General features: G+C 37.8%; 2 protein-coding genes across 2 annotated transcripts in view; both read right to left on the bottom strand.

Moving 5' to 3' along the window:
* The window catches only part of TCAIM (T cell activation inhibitor, mitochondrial), a 53,778-nt gene extending 50,586 nt beyond the window's left edge, over nt 1–3,192 (bottom strand). The window contains exon 1 of the mRNA XM_021677528.2: nt 3,142–3,192. The gene's annotated coding sequence lies outside the window, so the exon portion shown is untranslated. The remainder of the gene's footprint in view (nt 1–3,141) is intronic.
* A 2,252-nt stretch (nt 3,193–5,444) lies between these two features.
* The window catches only part of TOPAZ1 (testis and ovary specific TOPAZ 1), a 104,099-nt gene continuing 83,635 nt past the window's right edge, over nt 5,445–25,908 (bottom strand). Inside the window, 4 exon segments of the mRNA XM_021677527.2 lie at nt 5,445–5,664; nt 10,247–10,430; nt 15,413–15,616; nt 17,141–17,305. Of these exon segments, the coding sequence (XP_021533202.1) occupies nt 5,445–5,664; nt 10,247–10,430; nt 15,413–15,616; nt 17,141–17,305 (773 nt within the window).

The raw sequence follows: 25,908 nt of genomic DNA, 5'->3' as shown, positions 1-25,908 counted from the left end.
ACTTGCTAAGTAATAAAAAAAACAAGTTTTCACAGTAGTACTTCTCTTCAAAAAAAGAGAACTTAACTTGGGGCACCTGGGTGGCTCAGCTGTTAAGCTTCTGTCTCCAGCTCAGGTCATGATCCCAGGGTCCTGGGATAGAGTTCCATGTTGGGCTCCCTGCTCAGCAGGAAGCCTGCTTCTCCCTCTCCCACTCCCCCCGCTTGTGTTCCCTCTCTCGCTGTGTCTCTGTCAAAAAAATAAATAAAATCTTAAAAAAGAGAGAACTTAGCTGGATATAATAAAATTATATTGTGCTGTGGGAATTGCCTTTTTAATGAATTAATAAAGCGGTTTTCTCAACTGGCAGGAGGAGAGACAACATGAGAGGAAATGGAACTTCTTTTCCTTTTGCCAACAATCCCCCCCTTCTCCCCACCAGTGGTGGCCAACTCATATTTCTATAGGAAAAAGCCTATGTACATAAAAAAAATTCACTTAATTCTGATATACACTCAACAAAATTATTATTCTAAGATGATCGTTTCCTATTTAAATCACTGAAAAAATTAAAAATATTTTTTCTGGTTCTGAAGAACCAGATAGGAAATGTGTGGTTTCCCCTTGGAGTCCTATGAGTTTTTTTAAGCATTTCCTGTAAGTCTTCCTTGAAGAGTGGGCTCAGACAACTAAGTGACAGACAAAGTATGATGGGATCAGGTTCCTTTTGGAAAGGTGGGGATTAGGGAAGAAACAAAAGAAAAAGAAACAGGAAACAACCTTTAGGGCAGTAGTTGTCAAAGGGGAACAGAATCTCTGGGAACTTAGAAATGCAAATGACCAGGCCCCGCCCCAGTCCTGCAGAATCAGAAACGGGGTGGGGCCCAGCAATCTGTTTTAACATGCCTTTGGGTTCTGATGCACACTTAAGTTTAGGGAACCCTTATTTCATCATTTTACAGGATTGAGGTGTCAGAAAACTTTTAAATTTTAATTCATTAAAAATGCTTCTTTAAGAAACTTAGGGAAATATCTCTGGATACTCAATTGTATGTGAAAAATCAAATAATTTTAAGTTTTGTTTGAACTAGTTCTTTGTTTTCTGTATGGTTTACCCACTTGTTGAGCTTAAAAAAAATTCTAAGTGGAAACAAGATTAAACCTCAGCCCTCTGGCAGGCATGGCTGCTTGCCTTTTCATGTGGCACAGATCCTGGGTCAGTCCTCGTCTCTGCAACACCAAGAACCCAACTTCATCACTCTAGCCAGAAATACACAGGCCTCAGGGAAAACAAAATCATAAGGGGCCTGACTAATAACTGCCCAATGTTAACGTTTAAATTTACTATGCGAAATGTGATGGCCAACAAGACAAGAAGACTTAGATCTCTGTTTCTTTCCCTTATAGGACTTCGCTACCCTGAAAGTCAAAATGACTTTTAGCAGATTGAAAATCCACTGCTTCAGAGTAGAGTTGGGTGCTCCCACTTGCTAGTGAGAAACAGTTTGAAAGCCTGGGGCACCCAGGTCAACTGAAGGGTTCTTGTCTCCAGACAAATTTTTACATGGGTGGTTCTTAAACAAATTCCATATAGCCTACTATTCTTCCATTTGGAAAAGGCCTCAGGCATGCTATAAAATAACTAACTCTTCAGGGAGGCATCTGGGTCCTTAATTCACCTAATTTATCAACAGGCATTTATCAAGTTCTTATGTGCCAGGCTCTGTGCAAAGTACCGGGAATAAAAAAACACTAAGCCAATCCCACTTGTCCAAAAATTTAGTTTAGGAAAGATGGAGGGAATGGAAAAATAAAGATAATTATAAAATATAGTTAATAATACAGCCATCACTGAGTATTATGGGGGGGGGTAGGGGGATTTGGAAGGTCTTTTCCAAGGAGATAGAAAACTCTGGATTGAGGCTGGAAGATGAGGAAGGTCACAATTCATTTACAAACCATCTTAAATGGCCACTGTCATCCACTTAATAGGGATATTAGCTTTTATTTCATAAAATGAAAATTTGATTTTAACCTAAACTCTGTGCTGAGGCATTAAATCTATGCAGTTTCAGGGCACCTGGGTGGCTCAGTTGGTTAAGCTACTGCCTTCGGCTCAGGTCATGATCCTGGAGTCCCTGGATCGAGTCCCGCATCGGGCTCCCTGCTCGGCAGGGAGTCTGCTTCTCCCTCTGACCCTCCCCCCTCTCATGTGCTCTCTCTCTCATTCTCTCTCTCTCAAATAAATGAATAAAATCTTTAAAAAAAAAAATCTATGCAGTTTCAGATCAAATCTAGGAGAAAGAGGTATCTAATTTGTGGAAAAGCCAAATTATGGGTTGTTTAAAGAAAAACGGTTTTGCTTACCTCTGATAGATACAGAAATAGTAACTGTTTGTTAAATAAAGGTTCTAGGATTGGTCTTTGGCCATTTGGCACAATTTTTATTTGAAAGTAACTTATTTTAACAAAGTTTAATATCCTCAGGCTACTCTCATTTAAACTGTGACTTATCTTAGTAACTATATTGCAAGGTTTTTAAAAGCAGTTTGTTCCGTCAAGGAGAAATAAAAGCAGGCAATTTTTCATCGCTTTTCAGTTGACTACTTCTCAGGGAAGCGAAAAAGGCAAAGAAAAAGCAAAGCAGGAAATTCCTATTAAATAAATTAATAAATTATAACAACAGCAAAGAACCTAGGTTCTTTAGCTTCCGTCCTAAATCTTTAGCTATGAGGTGTGAATCACAACACTTCTATGATAAAAGTAAGGACTTCGGGGAAACATTATAGTCGGAAACAAACCTAAACCGTCTTTGGTTTCTCATTTCAAAACAAGTTAAAACAGATGCGGTGCGTACACTCCGGGCCCTGGAATCGCTTTTCAGAAGTTATCATGTCGACCTAAGGTGACTCCGCAAGCTGCCCGCCCGGACCCCTCTTTCCGCGATGAGCAGCCCGACGGCACCACTGGAGGCCCTCCCCTCCTGCTCCTTACAGTTCCGCCCAGCGTCCGCCGCGTGGGATGCCGCGGACCTGCTCCACCTCCCACCCCGCATCAGGAGGAAGGATTGTCGCTCCCGCCGGGCTGTGCGGGGACGCATGCGCACCGGGGCGCCAGCCCTGCCAACTGGCGCGCGCGCGCCCCAGGGCCTGGCGTTCTCACCTGCATTCGTCCCACTGGACCAGCTGACAGGTTTCTACAGGCAGTGATCGCTGAGCCCCTGCCCCTGAAATCCCAGTCGGGCGCGTACCGCTCGCGCATCCCTCCGGCACCGGCCGCGGCGGGTCGCTCAGGGTGAGTCCAGCGCGCTGCCGGCGCCGAGCTTGCGCTCTCATTGGCCGACGCGTGCCCGGCCTTCCTCCCTGAGCGCCTGCGCGCAGCCGGACGCGGGGGACCCCCCCCTAGCGGTCCCCAGGTGACCCGGCTGTCATCCCCGCTCCCTTGAAGCCCTTGCCCCTCCGCCTTCTTACCGGCGGGCCGGGGGGCGCTCCGCGCAAAGCTCTGGGAGACGCGAATGATCACTTGGAGACGTAACGGGCTAGGCCGCCGGGCGTCGGAAAATGACTAGGCGGCAGGTGGCGGGGCCTGACCGGAACGGGTGGACAGGACGGGGAGCGGAGGGTGACCGAGCACGCGCTGGAGCCTGAAGTAGGGGCACGCGCGCATGCGCCGGGCCGCCTCGCGCCCTTCCGCCCCGCGTCTCCCACCCAGGGCGTCCAGGGAGGGGGCGAGGCTGTCCTTGCCAATCGCCCGCCGCGCCTTCGGAGCTGAAGCCTTAGGTCGGCTCTCAGTTGAGAGCACCAGATTTTAAAGGTTTTATTGAAGTATGCCCTTTAGGATTCCTTACAGAAATATAGCTAATTCCTAAACATTTTTCTCCAGCTTACATTTTGTTTTTGATTTTGGTCCCTTCGAGATCTTGCTATTTTCAAACCTTAAACATTCCCTCCGCCCCTTTTTGGGTTTTAGCTTTACTTTGCTCCTGTGGCTTTGATTATCCCAAGGAACGGCCACAAATGAAATTAGGCATATGCACCCACCGCTCTTTTCCCTACCTTTTGGCACTGTTGAGAGAGGAAAAAGAAAAGGAAGGGAAGGAAGGAAGGAAAGCTGCCTCCCATTTGTTCCATCCCTAAAGGCTCTTGCTCCTGACAATTTGGTCACTTGTGATCCATTCCATCCAATCCCATTTTTTTCCCCCTATAAGCTTAATTTACCATCTTTCGCATTTTAATCTTTCCAAATGCCTCTTGGCCACCAGCGTCTAAATGGTCTCATATTTCTTTAACCCCTTTCTTTGGTTTTCAGTTTCCATCTATAGGAAGGGCTAATTTATAAGTGTCCTCAAAGGCGCCTCAAACTGATGCTAGTAATCTCCAAACCTATTTTCTAGGTGCCGCATTTAAGTAATGGCAGTTATTGTCACTGGGTTTCTTCATACTAGAGAAGTGAGCATTTTTTTTTTACCCTTCCTCTGCTTCACTTCCCATATCTCGTTCTGATAGTATTCATTTCACATTTCATCACATGATAATAGGCATTTTGCTAAGTGCTAGGATTTAACTTTTTTTTAGTCTTGGGAGGGTATAGACTTATTCCAGTGATGCTATTACCGTATTTTGAGAATTTTAAGAAATACTTTAAGTCCCCTTAGTCACGACTTACTCTTTTATTACTCACCTTATTCAGACTTTTTCTCTAAATGATTTTAAATTATGTTTTAAAGTATCAAATCAAGAATTGAGAATGATCACTTTGGATAGTGCTACAGATCTGGAGGAAGACTTGAGAAAAGGAGTTTTAACTTCCTAAGGTGGTTGGGAACAGTCCTTGTTAGGGTATTTAGGTTGTGGTATATTTGTTTCAAATAGTTTTCTTTAGTCATACCTAATGTAACAAATTACAAATTTCCAAAATACATAACATTCTAAGGTACACTAAAGGAAAATTATTCGATGGTAATTTAAAATTGTTTGGTATAACTCAGAAGGTGCTCTAGAATTTTAGTATCATTTTTCAATAGTATTTACTATTCTAGATTACAGATGTAAAATTGGATTTAGACCCTGTACTGTGTATAAACTTATTTCATTCCCCTAAAGGTTTATCTGAAAACTCCAGTTACCTGTTTACCTACTTTCCCTTTTAGGTCTTCCTCTTATTAAATGCTGCACAATATTCAGTTTGTGATTTTCCACTGTTTAGATTTCAGAATAAATAGGGATTAACCATACATAGGCTTACCTAAGGTAAAGAGAAGTCAAAAAGTAATTTGAAAAATCACTTTTCAGTGTGGATAAAACCATTTGCATACTTCAATCCAAATTTTTAGTGTTTGGAAACTATTAACTTACTATAAACCAATAAAAGGTAAAAGGTGAATATAGTGAAAACTGTATTTTTATTGCCTTTTATTTTCAACAATGATTACTTGAACTTAAAAAAAAAAAAAAAGCCTTTATTAACTAATGGTTACTGAAAAGCCAAACCTTTCCAGCCCACTTCATATTCTCTTTCAACCATTTCAGGGCAGAACAGTGTTCCAAACTATAAACCTGTTCCTTATTAACATTGACGGTCATGTGCTTAATGAAGAGCTTTGGATCTGATATACGAGCAGCCATAATTAATCTTTCCACTGCGGCTTGATAATCATCCTTGCTCCGAGATTTGTTTTCTTCACATCTACAAATTGAACAACTCACAAAGTCAGAAACTATAGTTTATTCAAAAGAGTCATTTACATTTACTGGCACTAAGCTATGAGTCTTTTTACTGTATTCCTCTGATAGTGGCTTTCAAATTTTTTCGAACATTTTATACTGTGACCCAGTATATACCCTCATACATAAAGATGGAAGTTTCACAAAACAAGACTTACCCTTAAGACAATGTACTCTATTTTCTACTGTCTTTTATTTTTTTTTTTTAAAGATTTTATTTAGTTATTTGACAGAGAGAAAGCAAGCACAAGCAGGGGGTGGAGCAGGCAGAGGGAGAGGCAGGCTCCCTGCTGAGCAGGGAGCCCCACGTGGGACTCCTTCTGGGATCATGACCTGAGCTGAAAGCAGTCGTTTAACTGACTGAGCCACCCAGGCAGGATCCCTGTCTTTTATTTTTTTAATAATGTGGTTGTAGGGGTGCCTAAGTGGCACAGTTGATTAATCTTCTTACTCTTGGTTTCAGGCCCCGATCTCAGGGTTGTGAGATCAAGCCCATTCCCACGTTTCACTCTGCACTCAGGGAAGAATCTGCTTAAGACTTTCTCTCCTCCTTTTCCCCTCCCCTATATGTACTTCCTCTCTCTTTCTCAAATAAATAAATAAATCTTTAAAAAAAATAATGTGGTTGCAATTCCCTAAATTGATTTCATCACACAAATGCACTACAGCCCACAGTTTGAAAAACAGTGATCTGGAACACAGCTAATAACCTCTCTCTTTGTATTCTGAAAGTTGGTAACTGCATACTATTCACTGTAATGTATACAAGAATACTGAATTTAATCAAATTGGAGTTACTAACAGTCACATGTCTTACCTTGATATTAGCTATTTTTAATTATAAGCATATACTTAACAGGTAGCTAACCTTTGGTAACAGAATTGTAGCTATATACTTTTACTAAATTTCCAGGTTTTTTTTTTTTAGTCTTGATTTAAGATTCTTCACAAAGTGCTAGTTACTTTTCTAATAACTTTTCTACCAGTCTCCAAATTTCATAAAATTCTTATGACTGTTTATCCTAAGGGATAGGGAGTGGGAAGTTTTTAAAATAGAGATGTGGCTGTTATTTTAGGCATCAGTTGTTTGTGTTCACTGTATCCTGCTCTTGGCACCTGTAGGGCCCAACAGCAGGATGCAAGAATGAGTCTACTTGCATTAATACCTTAGTGTGTTGCACAGAGTGGTGCGAGTGAGAACTTCAGCATAGTCACCAAGTGGTCACAGAGTAGTCACAGAGAGGTCACAGAGAAAAAGGACTGGCAGGTGCCTTCTACTACATTCTGGCTTAGGAAGTGGTGCCTAAAATCTGGTAGACTGGGCATATGCCAACTAGGTACAGTTTTTGAAAGTCTAAAGATAAATAAAATTCTCCCTGAGAGAGGTTAGTGTAACAAGGCAGGTCTTAGTATGAGAATAATAATAGAGAAAATCATATTGTTTGGGACAAAGTTAAAGATTTAGGCATGTCACTAGTTATGCACTGAGGTCACAAATACCCCCCAAATTCAACAATGAATAAAAAGGCTGCATATATATGGGGAATGAAAAGCTATGAGAAAATCAGACCCTCCTCAGGAAGTTGGGGAGCCCAAATGCCTCATGCCACTTAGAGTGCACAGTAGTAAACAAGGAGGCCCTCAGAAAAGAACAGAGCTACTAAAAGAAAAAAAAAAAAAAAAAAGCTAATTGTAGTGGGTTTTTAAAAAAGTGTGGACCTAAAATAAATTATTTCCTGGGGTGCCTCGGTGGCTCAGTCGGTTAAGTGTCTGACTCGACCTCAGCTCAGGTCTTGATCTCAGGGTTGTGAGTTCAAGCCCAGCGTAGAACCTACTTTAAAAAAATTATTTTCTAAAAAAAAAGAAGAAGATAGCAGGAGGGGAAGAATGAAGGGGGGGAAATCGGAGGGGGAGACGAACCATGAGAGATGATGGACTCTGAAAAACAAACTGAGGGTTCTAGAGGGGTGGGGGTGGGAGGATGGGTTAACCTGGTGATGGGTATTAAAGAGGGCATGTTCTGCATGGAGCACTGGTGTTATGCACAAACAATGAATCATGGAACACTACATCTAAAACTAATGATGTAATGTATGATGATTAACATAACAATAAAAAAATTTAAAAAAAAATTATTTTCTAATTTTCTTCAAGTATGGGCTAGGTTAAATGACTCGCTATCACACATGGAATTAGGCAGAAATGACAGCGTGTACCTTTGGACACTGGTTATTAGATGACAATTCTTCCTGGGTCTCTGCATTTCTAGAAGTTTTGAGAGCAGAGACACTGACTACCTCTTGTTCTGCATTTCACGGATGTTTATATAGTGGACAACCTCGAAAGACAAAGATAGGGTCTTCTAGAGCAAAGGGTAGGTTTGCTTATAGCCTTACAAGATGGAGATGGTATTTCCCTGCAGAGCAACAGGGCAGGCATGCTTATCATTCACTGTAACAGATTCAGGTCCCCTAAAGTTCAAGATTACTCTTCTATAACAGAACCCAGTGCATGTGCAGGTATCCAGCTGGGCCCATCTGTGGGACTTGGGGAGCAAAACAAGAGATACAAATATGCAGATAATCATACTGCTTGCTGTACCATAAGTAATAACATCTTCTGTCTCCAATGCAAGAATCTTGCGTCTTAGGGGCACCTGGGTGGCTCAGTTGGTTTAAGCGACTGCCTTCAGCTCGGGTCATGATCCCAGGGTCCTGGGCTCGAGCCCCGCGTCGGGCTCCCCACTCAGCGGAGAGCCTGCTTCTCCCTCTCCCTCTGCCTTCCGCTCCCCCTGCTTGTGCTCTCTCTCTCTGTGTCAAATAAATAAATAAAATCTTAAAAAAAAAATCTTGCGTCTTATGCTAGGATTTAGGAACCGTGTCAGATTGACTGGTAGCCTGCAAATAGGGTGAAATTGAGAGCCTTCACAGTTCTTGATATAGGTCATAAAAGGCACTGTAGGGGCGCCTGGGTGGCTCAGTCTTTAAGCGTCTGCCTTCGGCTCAGGTCATGATCCCAGGGTCCTGGGATCGAGTCCCGCATCGGGCTCCTTGCTCAGCGGGGAGCCTGCTTCTCCCTCTGCCGCTCCCTGCCACTCTGCCTACTTGTGATTCCTCTCTCTCTCTGTGTCAAATAAATAAATAAAATCTTAAAAAAAAAAAAAGGCACTGTAGCTTCCTCCTTGCCTTTTCTCTCTTAGATCACTCACTCATAGAAGTTAGCTGTCTGTCATGAAAACACTCAAGGAACTGAGGATTCTTGGCAACAGGTATGTTAGTGAGCCATCTAGAAAATGGATCCTCCAGCCTCAGTCAAACCATCAGGTAGGTGACCTCAACTCCTGACCAACTCAGAGATTCTGAGCCAGAACCATACTGCTAAGCTACTCCAAAATTCCTGACCCACAGAAATTAAAATAATATTTGCTGTTTTAAGCTGTTTGGGGATAATTTATATGCAGTAATAGATAACTGATAGGATATCCAATCTGATGATGTGGTTTATAATACCGATAAACTGAAGCAAAATTCTTGTCAAGAAACTCTAAAACAGGAAACCCATGAGATCTTTATTAGTTTCCTCGATAGGCTGATAAGAAATTTGAGTGGTATAAGCCTACAGTCTGGGACTTCGAACAAAATTATTCGAAGAGATACCAGTCTGGTCCAACAGCTACATTATAATATTATGCATTTATAACAACATTTTAAAATCTAGAAATTAGGCTGATAGCTTTATTTTCAACAGAATTCTTTACTGAGCCAAATAAACTATCACATATTTCCCTTTTAGACCTGGTTTTTAGATCTTTTGTGTTGACCAGAAAGATAAGTAACTTTTAGATACCTATCTAAAAACTATCTGTACACAAGAAAGGCTGATACTTAAAGAGGGTCCATTTCTTTGAACATCTGACAGCATCTTGAAGTTGCTAATGTATTTATTAAATGCCAGCTTAGGGCGCCTGGGTGGCTCAGTCGTTAAGCGTCTGCCTTCGGCTCAGGTCATGATCCCAGGATCCTGGGATCGAGTCCCACATCGGGCTCCCTGCTCGGCGGGAAGCCTGCTTCTCCCTCCCCCACTCCCCCTGCTTATGTTCCCTCTCTCACTGTGTCTCTCTCTGTCAAATAAATAAATAAAATAAATAATAAAAATAATAAATAAATAAAATCTTTAAATGCCAGCTTATTTGGTTTTAAGTCTCAAACAGGTCAAATCCTTTTTCAATTTAAATGTTACCAAAGTTTGTAAATACATACATATACTAGTGTGTATAATGTTACCAAAGTTTGTAAATATATACATATATTAGTGTGTATACATATACTAGTGTGTAAATACATACATATACTAGTTACCAAAGTTTGTAAATACATACATATACTAGTATGTATGTATATGTACATATATATGTGTGTATATATAAAGTATGCATAAAAATATATATAATATTATAAAATGTAAGATATATAAAAACATTTACATCCTAGGTCAGGTGTAGGGAGCCATGATCTGCTTTTAGCATGCAGTTAGAAGTTACCAACCTTTTCAAAACTATCTGCAGGATCTGTGTAGAAGTTCCAGGACTCTGAATACTACTAGCATTAGATACTAGGAAGATTTCAATAGCTAAAAGCATTTCAATCTCAGATAAATAAGAAGGAATCAGTAGAAGTTTTCGGTATAAATTTCCCTCCAACGGTGGGTAGCAACCCAATGAAAGAGCACCTGGAAATCAAATAATAGATCAAACTTTACTAAAACCCCAACAAGTGAAAAGTTAGACTTCCACAGGTGATAATTACTTACATTACAGAATGATTCTTCAGATCAGTAGGTTTATTATACAAATTATATGGTGGTGAGCTTATCCTAGTACATTTGATATTATTCTTTGTAAAATACCTCTGAAACATTAAATATGAAGTAAGAAATATATTTTAAAAACTCTCCTAAAAACTACTTTTGAGCCTCATTGTGGCAACTACCCATTTATTTCAAGCCATGGTCAACACAACATAATTTCAGAATAACTAAAAAAACCAGAATAGCAACTTGGGTTTTGTTTAAATGGGATCTGGTCTAATAGCAACTACATATATTTGTAATTATTGCCTATCCTGAATTATGAATCCAAAATGTAGAAAAAAAGTAGAAATTATAATTTGGAGATTTTTCTGTCACACAGATATTATACTATTTTTGAGCATTTATTTATAGTGCTGTTATAGTTTGTGTAATAAACATTTACTGTTCTACTCTATGTCTGACATTGAGCTAAGCATTATTTAGATATAAAAATAAATAAAATACATATCTTTCCTGTAGGTGATCACTGTGTTGTAGGTGCTCAGTGTGTTGTAGGTGTTCACCAATTCATGTTCTAAAAATTTTACTTTTCAAGAAAAGAGATTTAATTTTTAAACTGTTTAGGTGCTTATTACAAATGATATGTAGGGAAATACCCTTAAGTCCTAAGACATCCAACCTGTATATAGACAATATTATACTGTCCTGTTTTACTGAAACCAATTTAAATCTGTATGTAAAATTTGTTTAAAATGTTTTGTTAAGATAAGTTCTTTAAGAAATCTAATGTGGATGATGATGGTTAATCTTTGAGGACTTACTATGTGCCAGGAACCTGTGGTAAACACATAGGTTTTACCTAATTTTAACTGACAGTTTACTATTTTGAAATCAGGTACAGTGACTCCCACATTATAGGTGAAGGGGCTTTGGGAATCACCCCAGCCTTCTGAATCCACAGATTTTGGATTCCTAAATACTAGGTAGTCCCACCTCCCTAGGTCACTTCTAGGACTACTATCAACTCATTTACTTTCCTAGCTATTGATAAGTATAATTTACATACATTCTTGTTTTACTTTGCTGATCAGATGAGGAAAACAAAAAATAACAAACTGAATAGAAATTTACTATCATTAACTTTTTTCCCCTAAAAGCAAATATGAAAAGAAAAATATTCCCATTTGGTTTTAGGGGGAAAACATAATGGAAAGACACACTAATAACATCTCCCTTCCTGACTTTCCGGCTCTGAGAGAAAATCAGTATTTTTAGGACTAGTGAGAGCAAATCAGCAGCATCAGGAAGGCAACTTTACCGTCCCTGGACAGTTTCCTTTTGATTAGTTTGAAAACAAAAAACAAAGCCAAGCCATAAAGAAAGTGAAAGACAATTCACAGAGTGGAGGAAAAAGATCAAAATTCATGTATTCGACATGGGACTTGCATTCAGGGCGTATATATATCTATATGTGTACTGTGTGCATGTGTATGTGTATATATGTGTGTACTCTTTTTTTTTTTTTTTTTTAAAGATTTTATTTATTTATTTGACAGAGACAGCGAGAGCAGGAACACAAGCAGGGGGAGTGGGAGAGGGAGAAGCAGGCTTCCCGCTGAGCCGGGAGCCCGATGTGGGACTCGATCCCAGGACCCTGGGATCATGACCTGAGCCGAAGGCAGTCGCTTAACCAACTGAGCCACCCAGGCGCCCCTATATGTGTGTACTCTTACAACTCAACAATAAACCCAATTTAAAAATGTACAAAGAAAAAAATGGGTAAAGGATTTCTCCACAGAAGATACACAAATGGCGAATAAGCACATGAAAAGGTGTTCAACATCATTAGTCATTAGGATTATGCAAAATCAAAACCACAATGAAATATCACTTTATATCCACCAAGAAAGCTAAAATAAAAAACACAGTGTAATAAGTGTTGGTGAAGATGTGAAGAAAATGGAAATCTCAAACTTGAGTGGTGGGTATGTAAACATAAAATGATGCAGCTTCTTTGGGAAAATAGATTGGCAGTTTCTCAAAATAGTAAAAACACAGATTTAGCATATGAGCCAGCAATTCTGCTCCCAAGAGAAATAAAAATATATATCCACACAAACACTTCTATGCGAATGTTTGCACAGTGTTATTAATAATAACCAAAAAGTAGAAACCACTCAAATGTCCATCAAAGGATGGATGGATAAATAAATTCCATACAATGGAATATTATTCAGCAATAAAAAGGAATAAAGTATTGATACATGCTACAACATGGATGAACCTTGAAAATATTATGCTAAGTGTAAGAAGCTAGTCATAAAAAACTACATACTGAATTATTTCACTTATGTGAAATGTCCAGAATGTGCAAATCCACAGAAATAGAGTAGATTACTTGTTGTCTAGGGCTGGGTCAGCAGGAGGCATCTAGGGAATGCTAATGTGTTTAGGGTTTCTTTTTCTGGTGGTGCTGAAGATGTTCTAAAATTAGATTGTGATGATGGCTGCACAATCTGTGAGTATAATAAAAACTAATGCACTGTCCACTTTAAATGGGTGAATTTTATGGTATGTGAAGTTATTTCAATAAAGCTGTATAAAATATTAAAAAAAAAAAGCAGAACAAAGGCACTGGCACCACAGTCTTAACAGTGTCTTGATGAAAAAGCCATCGGCCCAGAATCAAGTACCACTAGACTGATTATAAGGCACTGAAAGGCTTTTTAGAGTGGTAACTATGTGTGAAGATAAATCTAAAGAAAGATCCAACGATATTTTAAATGTCAACACTGTCAGGAAATAAGATGTTTTGAAGACTGATCAAAGATTGTAAATTACTCATTTCATTCTATAACTCAGGTACATTAAAAAAAAAAAATAGAGACACCTGGGTGGCTCAGTCAGTTAAGCATCTGCCTTTGGTTCAGGTCATGATCCTGGGTTCCTGGGATCGAGCCCCACATCCAGCTCCCTGCTCAGCAGCAGGGAGTCTGCTTCTCCCTCTCCCTCTGCCTCTGCCCCTCCCCCTGCTTGTGTGTTCTCTTTCTTTTTATAAATAAATAAAATCTTTAAAAAAAAATACTCTGTCCTATACCTCACCTGCATAAGTCCCAGAAGTTCACTGCATATGAAACTAGGCATAGATGTGTTTAGATAAGAGGAAAAGTGCTAGTAAAAAAGGTACTGAATTGTACCTAGGCATGAATTGTTTTAACACTACTAAAAAAGAAAAACTCTAAAAATAAATTATTAGAACTGGAAGAATTTGGGGGGAAAATGGGGAATGATTGCTAATGGATATGGGGTTTCTTTTTGGCATGATGAAAATGTTCTAAATGAACTGTGGTGATGGCTACACAACTGTGAATACCTTACCACCACTATAAATGGGTGAACTGTAATGGTATTTGAGTTATATCTCAATAAAGCTGTTAATAAAAAATTTTACAAGTTTTTTTAAGTTTAGCTGCTTTAATACAAAATCTTATTTCCAACTAAAAATAGATATTCATAGAAATCTCACTGAAATGTTTCCAAGTTTAGGTTTTGTTCCTGTCACATATAAACACCTTCTAATTGTTCAATTTGGGGAACATGCCATTATTAGCAATTATTTGGAAAATAAATAACCCCATTAACATTGATTCTAAAAACTAAAATCAAGAAGTTATAGCAAACAGTACATATATACTTTGTGTGTGATTTCTAGTAATCTGCAGTGAAACAGTATAAGGAGTTGAAACATAACCACAAAATTGAAATGAGGTGTTTATGAACAAACTAAATTTCTGATCATCCTTAAAAAAAAAACAACAACTCTGCTTTCAAAACTTTTGATTGACCCAGTACATAATCTGTATACATGTAACTGAAATAAAATTTTACCAAATAATACTTAACCTTACTACCTGTAATGTATGCTAAGGTTTTCTTTCTTGTTTCATTGGGAAAAAAAGTCACCACCGGCTTAACTGATCACAGCTGGCAGTGTGAAAAACACTTCCCAGTGCTGTGGGGATGGCTGGGATGTTTGGCCCATCTGTCATAGTAGTGACACATAGTAGGCACTCAAATGTTTGTTATATACATGGCAGTCAAAGAAATGGAAATTCAAGGGCACCTGTGCGGCTCAGGTCATGATCTCAGGGTTGTGAGATCAAGCTTAGGATTCTTTCTCTCCCTCTCCCCTTGCCCCTCCCCCTCTCGCTCACACTTGCAGGCTCTCGCTCTCTCAAAAAAAAAAAAAGAAACAGAAATTTAAGACAAATTACTGTAGGAAGGCAGAAAAGAGTTGTTTTCTGGATCTAGATTCTATACGAAATTACTTCCCAATTCAAATACCTGTGAGGTGGCTGGGACTAGAGAAAGCATTAGTTTTCCAGGCTTACTGGTTAAGGAGAACAACTGTAAACAGATTAGCAAAGTTCTAATACTAGGAACCATGCAAAAAAAACTATGTATCATGTTCAGTAATGGCAGCCTCTGTACTTCCTATGTGGCTTGCTATAAAATATTCTAACTTATAAAGATCAGGGATATGGCAGGGATGAATAAAATATATAAACACTCCTTAAACTTCATTCTACCCAGTTATTTTACTCCTATATATTTATAAGCTATGCCAAACTGGTTCAAATGCTGTCATTTATTTCCTCTGTGCACCCTCCAGTGGGCATACTAATGTGCAAAGAAATGAAGATATAATAATTAGAAACAAGGGAAAGAACAGGTTTCAAAAGAGAGCACAAATCTGTGTAGACCACTATATTTGAATGTGTATCAAATGCTCTTTTTATATATTTAAATGCCTAGTCATAAAAATTATGCAAGGCTTCAGGGTTAGAAAAATCAAAGTCAAAACTAATGTAACAAATATAAATTTTTTAAATGTAACTTACTTTTGTAGTGGGCTCTGGCTTTGAGCCATAAACAACTCCTTCCTAAAGAAGTAATTAATCTTCTAAGAAAGGAGAAATCAATAGGGATGTTCTTTGAAATCATGAATTCTGCTACAGAGGATGACATACCAAGACTGTTGCTTTCTATACAGGCATCTAGAAGTTTATTAAAAAGAAGGCTATACTGTGAGACCTCCACAGTTTCTGGAAAAAAAAAAAAGAAGAAGATATGAAATCGATCTAGCTTAGTCTCTCCATCTTCTCTCTCTCACTACTTTTCTTTTCTCTCTGCTCCCATTGGCACTTTGCTACCCACTATGGGAGTCACAGTCACTAAAATGCAATCATCTTATATATTCTCTAAGAAACAAATAAGCATTCAACAAAAGCAAACTCATTCATTTACTTTGTAACAAAGAATAAGAAAGGAAGCTTGACAACTATTGCAGAGGCTGCATTAAACACCCATTCGTGATCCCCACGTGTCTGCATCTGCAGTGTCTCAAAATGAATGACTTGCACAGTTCTGCTTGCATTGTCTACATACAGTTCAGACCTCAGACTTAATTTCCCATGACTAAAAATAAATCACCCCCTCATAATATTCTCTCTCAAATTAAAAACAAATCTTTTATTGGGCATTTCTAGTTCAATTCCTCACTTAGAAGAAAGTGAAGTCACCTTGGAGACTGCCAAGTCTTTTATTCCCTATATTCAGTCAGTTCAATCTATAACCTAGACTCTGGTCTTTATCACTTTATCTGCAGCAACCTTTAGGGATCTAGGCCTTAGCAGGAAATTAATCTCCTTACCTTTTAGTCTCTTCCTAAACATCTCCACCAGTGGAACTTTCCTATAACACTGACTGACTGATAAAGCAGTGTGGGAGGCCCTCAGGTTAACATTCTGATGAAGTGGTAACCTGCCACTCTGAACCCATTGCTCAGCTCATTTTGACCCAAAGCTTTTGCTCATGCTTCCCTTAACATGGGCTCTCTTCCTGTTCATACTTGACATACTCAGACTTGAGCGTTAGGATCTGAGAGCACTACCTACTATAGCCCACATTAATAATCCCTTTCTTTGAACTTGTCATTTGCTAATTTCCTCCATTTATTTCATGTTTCCCTATGTTTCAAGGTAATGGAAACTAAGCTCTATATTTATATATATAGTAAGTAATAAAAGAAGTATTCTTCATTATTCTAATGCAATGAATTTTTACCACATGAAGCTTGCTGGGGCATTACTGTTTGTTTGCTGCTGACCTGACAGGTAAGGAAAGGGGACTGATGAAAACAGTTGGGAACTGCTGACAACCCAAAGGTGAGCACCTCTGCTTTAAAACAAAACAAAACAAAACAAAACAAAGAAAAGCATATTCAGTTTTCAGAGAACACATTTTGCAGAAAACAATTTCATTAAAAATATATGCTCAACCAAAACAGGCGCAGAACTGTTTCTTATTTAAACACCAGATGGGGACGCCTGGGTAGTTCAGTCAGTTAAGCGTCTGCCTTCAGCTCAGGTCATGATCCCAGGGTTCTGGGATCGAGTCCTACATTGGTCTCCTTGCTTATTGGAGAGCCTGCTTCTCCCTCTGCCTGCCTCTCCCCCTGCTTGTGTGTGTGTGCGTGCTCTCTGACAAATAAACAAAATCTTAAAAAATAAAAATAAAAATAAATACTAGATGAACAAGAGATTAATTGAAACTTTTAAAAAACATACCTTGAGAATTTTGAAAACCTGGTAGATTTTGCAAAACTTCAAATGTCTGTCTGTAAAGGCTCTTGGCCAAGATTTCATGTGCAATTGTACAGAGCAGATTATGTCGATTGAGTACATCCAGTCTATCACAAGGCCACAGTGGTGTATTGATGATCCATTCTGACTCTTGCAAAAAGAAAAAGGTACTAATACTTTATACTATGGAAATTACACTTAACAATATAATCACAACTGTTTTCAAATATAAGTATCAAAACTTAAGTATGTGTTCAGAAAAGATAACAATGACTCAAATTTATTAGAAACAACTTACATAGTGATGATCACCATCCTAAGGAGATGCAAACTAATAAGCACTTTGTTATATGTATTTTTTAATTAATTCATTTTTCTAAGTGTACTAATCAGTTATTGATTCTGAAGTTAATGTTTATTTTTGCATGACAATAATGTTTTGATTATAGTGAATATTTGTTATAATGTAAAATATTATTTGTGTGGACAAGTTTAACAATTTTACAATAAAGAATACATAATTTAGGGGCCCCTGGGTGGCTCAGTCAGTTAAGCGTCTGACTCTTGATTTCAACTCAGGTCATGATCTCAGGGTCGAGAGATGGAGCCCTGCATTGGGCTCTGTGCTCAGTGCAGAATTGGCTTGAGATTCTCTCCTTCCCCTCTGCTCCTCCCCCTGCTCACGCACTCTCTCTCTCTCAAATAAATAAAGGGGAGCCTGGGTGACGCAGTCAGTTAAGGGTCAGAGTCTTGGTTTCAGCTGCTCAGGTTGTGATCTCAGGGTCAGGAGACTGAGCTCTGCATTGGGCTCCACAATCAGTGTGGAATATGCTAAAGTTTCTCTCTCTCTCTGCCCCTTCCCATACTCGTGCCCTCTCTCTCTCTCTGAAATAAATAAATAAATAAACAAACCTTTAAAAAATAAAATACATAAATAAAATCTTAAAAAAATACATAATTTAATTAGTTATTTTGGAGAACAGCTCCCTCCCAATTTTTAAACAATTTTTATTATAAAATATTTTATATGTACACAAGAATATCCAACATACGTAAGTTAAAAAAACATAATAAAGTTTTATGTACCCTTCATTCAGCTTAAAAAAAAGAATATTACCTATAATGCTGAAGTTCCTTAATTTCTGCCCTGATTTGCGCATTAAAAGCAATAGGAGACTGTAATACAGAACACTGAGGTGCTAAAATATTAGATATGTCAATATTTCATCATTTACCTAATTCCCTCAATCATCATACACAAGATACATAAATGAAACATTGTTATATAACACTCAAGTCACATTCCCCTGTTCTTTTTTAACTTGACTAAGTGCAGGAGTCATGTATTCTTTTTCTTTTGTGGCCTTCCCAGCACAGTGAATACAAGTAGTATTAAAGAAAGATTTGGCAATTCACGTACACAATGCCAAAATAAAGCCTTAATTATCCAGTATAACTTTAAAATGAGCTTGTTTTGAAATTACTAGAGCCCACTTGATTGACTGATTGCTTGACTTGCCTTATAGTATGTGCTAGGCAATGTTTTACAAATATTGTTGCTCATTTAAACAGATACTTTCATTAATTCACTCCCAAATTTGCTTAAATTTTAATATATAGAGAAATTTAAATGAACTCATTATCTTCTGAAAGACTACATAAATCAGCTGTTAAAACATAATTCCCAGTGTGCCTGGGTGGCTCAGTCGTTAAGCGTCTGCCTTTGGCTCAGGTCATGATCCCAGGAGCCTGGGAGCCCCGCATCGGGCTCCCTGCTCAGTGGGAAGTCTGCTTCTCCCTCTCCCACTCCCCCTGCTTGTGTTCCCTCTCTCACTGTGTCTCTCTCTGTCAAATAAATAAATAAAATCTTTATAAAACAAAAAACATAATTTCCATTTTTCCCCATAATTCCCCAAAGTAAAACCACTAAATCACCATTCCTTATAAACTGAATTGTATTTTTATCAAATAAGTTCAATTATTATTGGTTATATCTGGTAGATATGTCATATTTATAAAAAGTAGACTATGTGGCCTTTTTTATAACAATTGTATTGTTCTTTATTTAGTACTCATTTTTTAATTATTAAGGTAGAATAATGGTCCCATTTTTTGAAAGAATAGACGGTATTTTAGGAGATTCATTTTGAAATCTTACCAAATTGTGTAGCTATCTTAAAAAATCTGAGTAAGTTGGCCATTTTATGTACCAAAATTAACTGAGACTGGTAATTGGGAAGTCATTTGTGAAATTAATAGCTTTTAACTAATCCACCCCATTCACAACTCTATCACTTTTATGAAAATTTTATAAGAACTCTTAGGAGAATTAAATTCTCAAAAACAAAAACCAGTTTACTCGTGTAAATACTAGTTTTATGGTGGTAAAAGTTCTCATTGCATTAATCCTCATGTTTTTCTCTGTTCCACAGTTGGGAATATTTTCCATTTGTCTAAAAAATCTCAGAATCAAAGTGCAAGCAAATTTTCTATAATATCAAGTCTTTGTCTATGCATATTCAGTCATTATTCATGCAAGATTTTGAATATAGGGCACTAAGAATATAAAGACTATTAAGATGGTCTGCAGTGAATGAATTCCCAGGCTAGTCAGTGAGATTTACCGAATTACTATCCTTTACCATAGTGAATACTGCATATACCATAAGGAATATCTAAAGATACCTTTTTCCCTTTAATATATACATTTAATATAATCCCAATCAAATTTCCTATAGAACTGTATGAAAAACTGACCCAATAACTCTGAAATTCATCCAAAAGAATAAGCACTTGAGAATGTAAATAATAGTTTTGGAAGAGAAGTGAAAATGATCTTGCCTAAATAGACATTATCGCATATTCTAAAGCTACATTAACTAAAAAGAGTTTGGTGCTACCACAGAAACAGAGATCCCTGGGAGAGAAAGGTAGTACAGAAACAGACCTAAGCAGACACAAGATTCCAATATATAATAAAAGTGGCATTTCAAAGAAGTGAATAAAGGGTGAGCTATGGCGTTTGGGGGGAATAAAATTACATTCCTACCTCATATCAAAATTTAAAACTGGTAATGAACCAAAAATTTTGAAAAACATAGGGTAAATATATAATTTTGAGATAGCTAAGGACTGCCTTAAAGCATGATACAAAACAAAAATTAGTAATAATTTAAAAAGCAGAAACAGACCCATAAATACTGAGAATAAACTGTGGTGGAGAGGGAATGGACAAAATAGGTCAAGGAGAGTGGGAGATACAGGCTTCTAGTTATGGAATGAATAAGTCATGGGAATAAAAGGTATAGCACAGGGAATATAGTAAATGGTATTCGAATAGTGTTGTATGGTGACAGATGCTAGCTACGCTTGTAGTGAAAATTAACATAATATATAGAGATGTTGAGTCACTATGTTGTACACTTGAAACGAATGTAATATAGTGTGCCAGCTATACTAAAAAAAGAATATTAAAAAAATAAAAAGTTATACAAAAAAGAATACTAAAAAGAAAAAGTTTCTGTTTAAGTAGAAAAAAGGTCAGGTGGGCGAAAGAAAAACAGAAATGCAAAAATATAAAGGAAAATGAAAAGCTAAGAAAAATATTTGCAAATATCCAACAAATCAAGGACTAATATCTTTTTTTTAAATTTTATTATGTTAGTCACCATACAGTACATCATTAGTTTTTGATGTAGTGTTCCATCATGATTCACTGTTTGTGTGTAACACCCAGAGCTCCATGCGATACGTGCCCTCCTTAATACCCATCACTGGGCTAATCTTTTTTTTTTTAAAAAGCTTTTTTTTTTTTTAAGATTTTATTTATTTATTTGACAGAGAGAGAGACAGCGAGAGAGGGAACACAAGCAGGGGGAGTTGGAGAGGGAGAAGCAGGCTCCCCGCGGAGCAAGGAGCCTGATGTGGGACTCGATCCCAGGATCCTGGGATCATGACCTGAGCTGAAGGCAGTCGCTTAACCGACTGAGCCACTCAGGCGCCCTGGGCTAATATCTTTAATATTAATTAAGGCTAGTCAGTGAGATTACCAAATAACTATATTATTAATAATAATTAATATTATTAAGATAGAACTATCATAATATTTTTTAAAGATTTTTTTATTTATTTGATAGAGAGAGGGAACACAAGCAGGGGGAGTGGGAGAGGGAGAAGCAGGCTTCCCACTGAGCAGGGAGCCTGATGTGGGGCTTGATCCCAGGACCCTGGGATCATGACCTGAGCTGAAGGCAGAGGCTTAACGACTGAGCCACCCAGGCGCCCCAGAACTATCATAATATTAAGGGGCATAATTTACAGTATGGTTTTTCCTGAGTGTGAATATATGCATCACTGATGGCAAGTTCCTGACTGGTTTTTAAGTTACATTATAATTTTAATAATTTATTTGTGTATTACAAAATTTATAAAAATAAAAGAGCATGTTAAGTATAAAAACGAGATTAAACTGGTGATTTCATAGATACTATTGTTCAGGATGAGACCAAGCTGATTTACTCACTTTTAAAATAATGTTTATATTTTGGGGCGCCTGGGTGGCTCAGTCAGTTAAGCATCCAACTCTTGATTTCGGCTCAGATCATGCTCTCAGGGTCCAGGGATCAAACCGACATTGGGCTCCATGCTCAGCAGGGAGTCTGCTTGAGATTTCTCTATCTCTTTCTCCCTCTGCCCCTCCCCCTGCTCATGTGCACTCTCTCTCTCTATAATAAATAAATCTTAAAAAAAATGTTTATTTTTAAAATATAAACAATCACTATAAAAAATTAAAGCAAAACAGAAAAATACAAAGAAGAAATTAACAAAAATCTAAATCACTGAAAATGATTTCATATTTGATGAAAATTATTTGGGGGCGCCTGGGTGGCTCAGTTGGTTGGGCGACTGCCTTCGGCTCAGGTCATGATCCCAGAGTCCCAGGATCGAGTCCTGCATCGGGCTCCCTGCTCAGTGGGGAGTCTGCTTCTCCCTCTGACCCTACCCCCTCTTGTGCTCTCTCTCTCTCAAATAAATAAAATAAAATCTTAAAAAAAAAAAAAGAAAATTATTTGGGAAAGAGGTGTCAATGACCTAAATAATGGCTATGCCTACATAGGTAGATATAAGTGAAACTGTTATATGAAAACAGAGACTGAAGAAGATGGCCTGGCCTAACACAACATTGTGCTGAACAGAGCCATCCACTGATTGAAAATGAAGACGAGGGGCGCCTGGGTGGCTCAGTCGTTAGGCGTCTGCCTTCAGCTCAGGTCATGATCCCGGGGTCCTGGGATCGAGCCCCACATCGGGCTCCCTGCTCCGCGGGAAGCCTGCTTCTCCCTCTCCCACTCCCCCTGCTTGTGTTCCCTCTCTCGCTGTGTCTCTCTCTGTCAAATAAATAAATAAAATCTTTAAAAAAAAAAAAAAGAAAGAAAATGAAGACGACAGAGTTTTTCCCAAATATCAACACTGTTTATATGCTTATATTAGTACTGCAGTAACAGTCACTGGTCTAGGTATTCAGGTTAACCTGTATGCTAAATTTCCTACTACAAAAATATTAACACTTTTCTAAACAAACAAACCAAAAGACACACACACACACACACACTTTAAACAATTCCAGCCTACAACAATAGAGATGGACTTTGAGAGCATTATGCTAAGTGAAGTAAGTGAAAAAGAGAAAGACAAATACTGTATGATCTCACTTATATGTGGAATCTTAAAAAAAAACATAAACTCCTAGGGCTGCCTGGGTGGCTCAGTTGGTTAAGCATCTGTCTTCAGCTCAGGTCATGATCCTGGGGTCCTGGGATCAAGCCCTGTATCAGGCTCCCTGCTCAGTGGGGAGTCTGGTTCTCCCTTTCTCTCTCCCTCTGCCCCTCCCCCTGCTTGTGCACTCTCACATAAATAAATAAAATCTTTAAACACACACACACACACACCTAGAAAAAGAGATCAGATTTGTGGTTACCAGAGGTGGGGGGTAGGGAAATGGATGAAGGTGGTCAAAAGGCACAAACTCCCAATTATAATACTGCGGAGGTAATATACAACATGGTGACTATAGTTAACACTGCTGTATGACATACAGGAAAGTTGTTGAGAGTAGATCCTAAGAGTTCTCATCACAAGGGAAAAAAACACTTTTTTTTTCTTTTTCTTGTATCTATATGAGATGATAGATATTAGCTAAACTTACTATACTAATCAATTCACAATATATATTATGCTATACTCCTTAAACTTACACAGTAGTGTATGTCAATTATATCTCAATAAAACTAGGAAAAAGTCTAAATGAAAAACTCAGGAAGGTGCAAAGATACTTAAAGGAAAAAAATCCACAAGTAATGCATAATAAAAATGTAATAGTTATACGGGAATGACTTGAGGAAGTGTGGCTTAGGGACACAAGGGGAGGTGTGAGAAGTCCCCATGTGAGAGAGCTGTAGGATAGTGGTCTTCAAAGTGAGGTTCCCAGACCAGCATCAGCATCAGCAACATCTGAGAACTTCTAAGTAATGCAAATTCTCAGGACCCATCCCAGACTTAATGAATCAGAAAATCTGGGAATGGGCCAAGCAATTTGTGTTTTAACAATCTTCCAGTGTGTTCTGATGGTCAGCTTTGAGAATCACTGTCTTGGATTTATAAAAACAAGATCGGAATCACCATCTTCCTCAGGTCGCTGGCTAAGTTAGATCCAGGTCTGTTTATGTGGTTTGTGCTTTGGCCCTAGTTGCAATTTTATAAAGTCCATTTAGAGGAAAGACTAGGAAAATAACAGTACTGGTATAAGGCTTAAAAATATGGACTTTGCAATCAGACAGACCTGGATTGGAATTCTTGCTCTATACTTATTTGCTGTGTGATCTTCTCTGAACCTCAGTGTCTTCATCTTGGGATACTTTCACCTACCTCATGGGGCTAGTGTTGATTAAATGAGATGACACAAGTAACACACTTAACACAATGCTTTGGTATATAGCAAATACATTATTAAATCAATAATGAAGAGAAAGACTAAAATCTGAAAACAGACCAAGAACACGAACTAGTAATTCACAAAAAAGTAAGTACAAATGGAAAAAAAGGAGAGTTAAGTTTTCTAATAAGCAATTAAATGCAAAGTAAAGCAGTAAATATCACTTTTCCCCTATCAAACTAGCAAAGAGATAAGAAAAATAATATTCGAAAAATAATACTGGTGAGGGTGTTTCATAACATGCATCTTCATACACTGGTAAGACTATAATTATTATAACCTTTCTAAAGGTATAGGGTACTTTTGTATTCCATTCCAAGAGATAAGACCTGGAATGGAAAGTACTGATAGCCAAATTAGGGTTTGTATAACTGGAATGCACCAGTCTGTCTGATAACTAAAAACCATAATATTGGGCACTAACACTTGGACTGTTTATATGCACCTGTGACTCCTTAAAAGGACAATGTCTGTATAGAAGAGATACCTATGCAATAGTTCTCTAGGATTTTCTTACAAAGGGAGGCTTTTTAATAAACTTAAAATAACCTGACGCAAATCTGAATGGGAATGAGGGCAAATCTACCTAGCAATTCCATCAGAATTTATCCTAAGAATGTAATATTAGCAGGGATGTTTAGCAGGGATTATTGTTTTTCATAGACATCTGAAAACAAACAAGACCAAGAAAAGTGGATCCACAGAAATATTTATATAAATATATATATACTACTTCATTATTTATATATCTATATATTTATATAAATATACATATTACTTCATAAGAGAGAAAACCATGCATTCCAGTAAGTGATGTTGTAGAAGACTATTCCTTTTCACAGAAAGATGTCCATAGAAAGACTGTTCCCCGAAAAAAAAAATGCAAGGTACAAAAAGAGTATGTATAGTAACATTAAAGCAGTTAATAGTCATTTCTGGCTGGACTGCATAAGGAATTTCTATCATCAGTTTTTCTTATCTACCTTTTATTTCTTGATAATGAATATGTGTTACTTACATTAAGGCAATAAAATTTAAAGTTCCCTAAGGGCAGCTTCTCAAGAAATGGCATAACTTTTTACAAAATGTATATTCAAAGGGCTAAGACACTTATTCTTCAGCCTCCAAACAATCATTACATAAATTATGGTTTTAAGGCTCTTTTTTATGCTGGTAAGGGGAGAAGGCAGGAATTTATTGTTCAATTGCCAAGATAGAAGCTAGTAGTACAGAGAAAGTTTTAAATGTCAAACTAAAACTCCAAAACAATAGATTTCTTCTCATCATAAAGTCTGCCACTCACTAAAATGTGTAAAATAGTCTGCATTTCTGAAACATAACTAATGTATAACTCTTGTATAAAAACTTTAGGAGGTAATAAGGCTATTAATGAGGTGCAATAAAAAAAAATTTAAAAAATGGAGGCTCTAACTGCTAGGATAAATGAGGCAGAAGAGAGAATTAGTGATATAGAAGACCAAATAATGGAAAATAAAGAAGCTGAGAAAAAGAGAGATAAACAACTACTGGATCACAAGGGCAGATTTGAGAGATAAGTGATACCATAGACGAAACAATATTAGAATAATCGGGATCCCAGAAGAAGAAGAAAGAGAGAGAGGGGCAGAAGGTATATTGGAGCAAATTATAGCAGAGAACTTCCCTAATTTGGGGAAGGAAACAGGCACCAAAATCCAGGAGGCACAGAGAACCCCTCTCAAAATCAATAAAAATAGGGCAATACCCCGACAACTGATAGTAA

The sequence above is a fragment of the Neomonachus schauinslandi genome, chromosome 1 (genome assembly GCF_002201575.2).
Source record: "Neomonachus schauinslandi chromosome 1, ASM220157v2, whole genome shotgun sequence".
NCBI classification, from domain to species: domain Eukaryota; kingdom Metazoa; phylum Chordata; class Mammalia; order Carnivora; family Phocidae; genus Neomonachus; species Neomonachus schauinslandi.
This window is presented reverse-complemented; position numbering and strand designations above follow the sequence as displayed.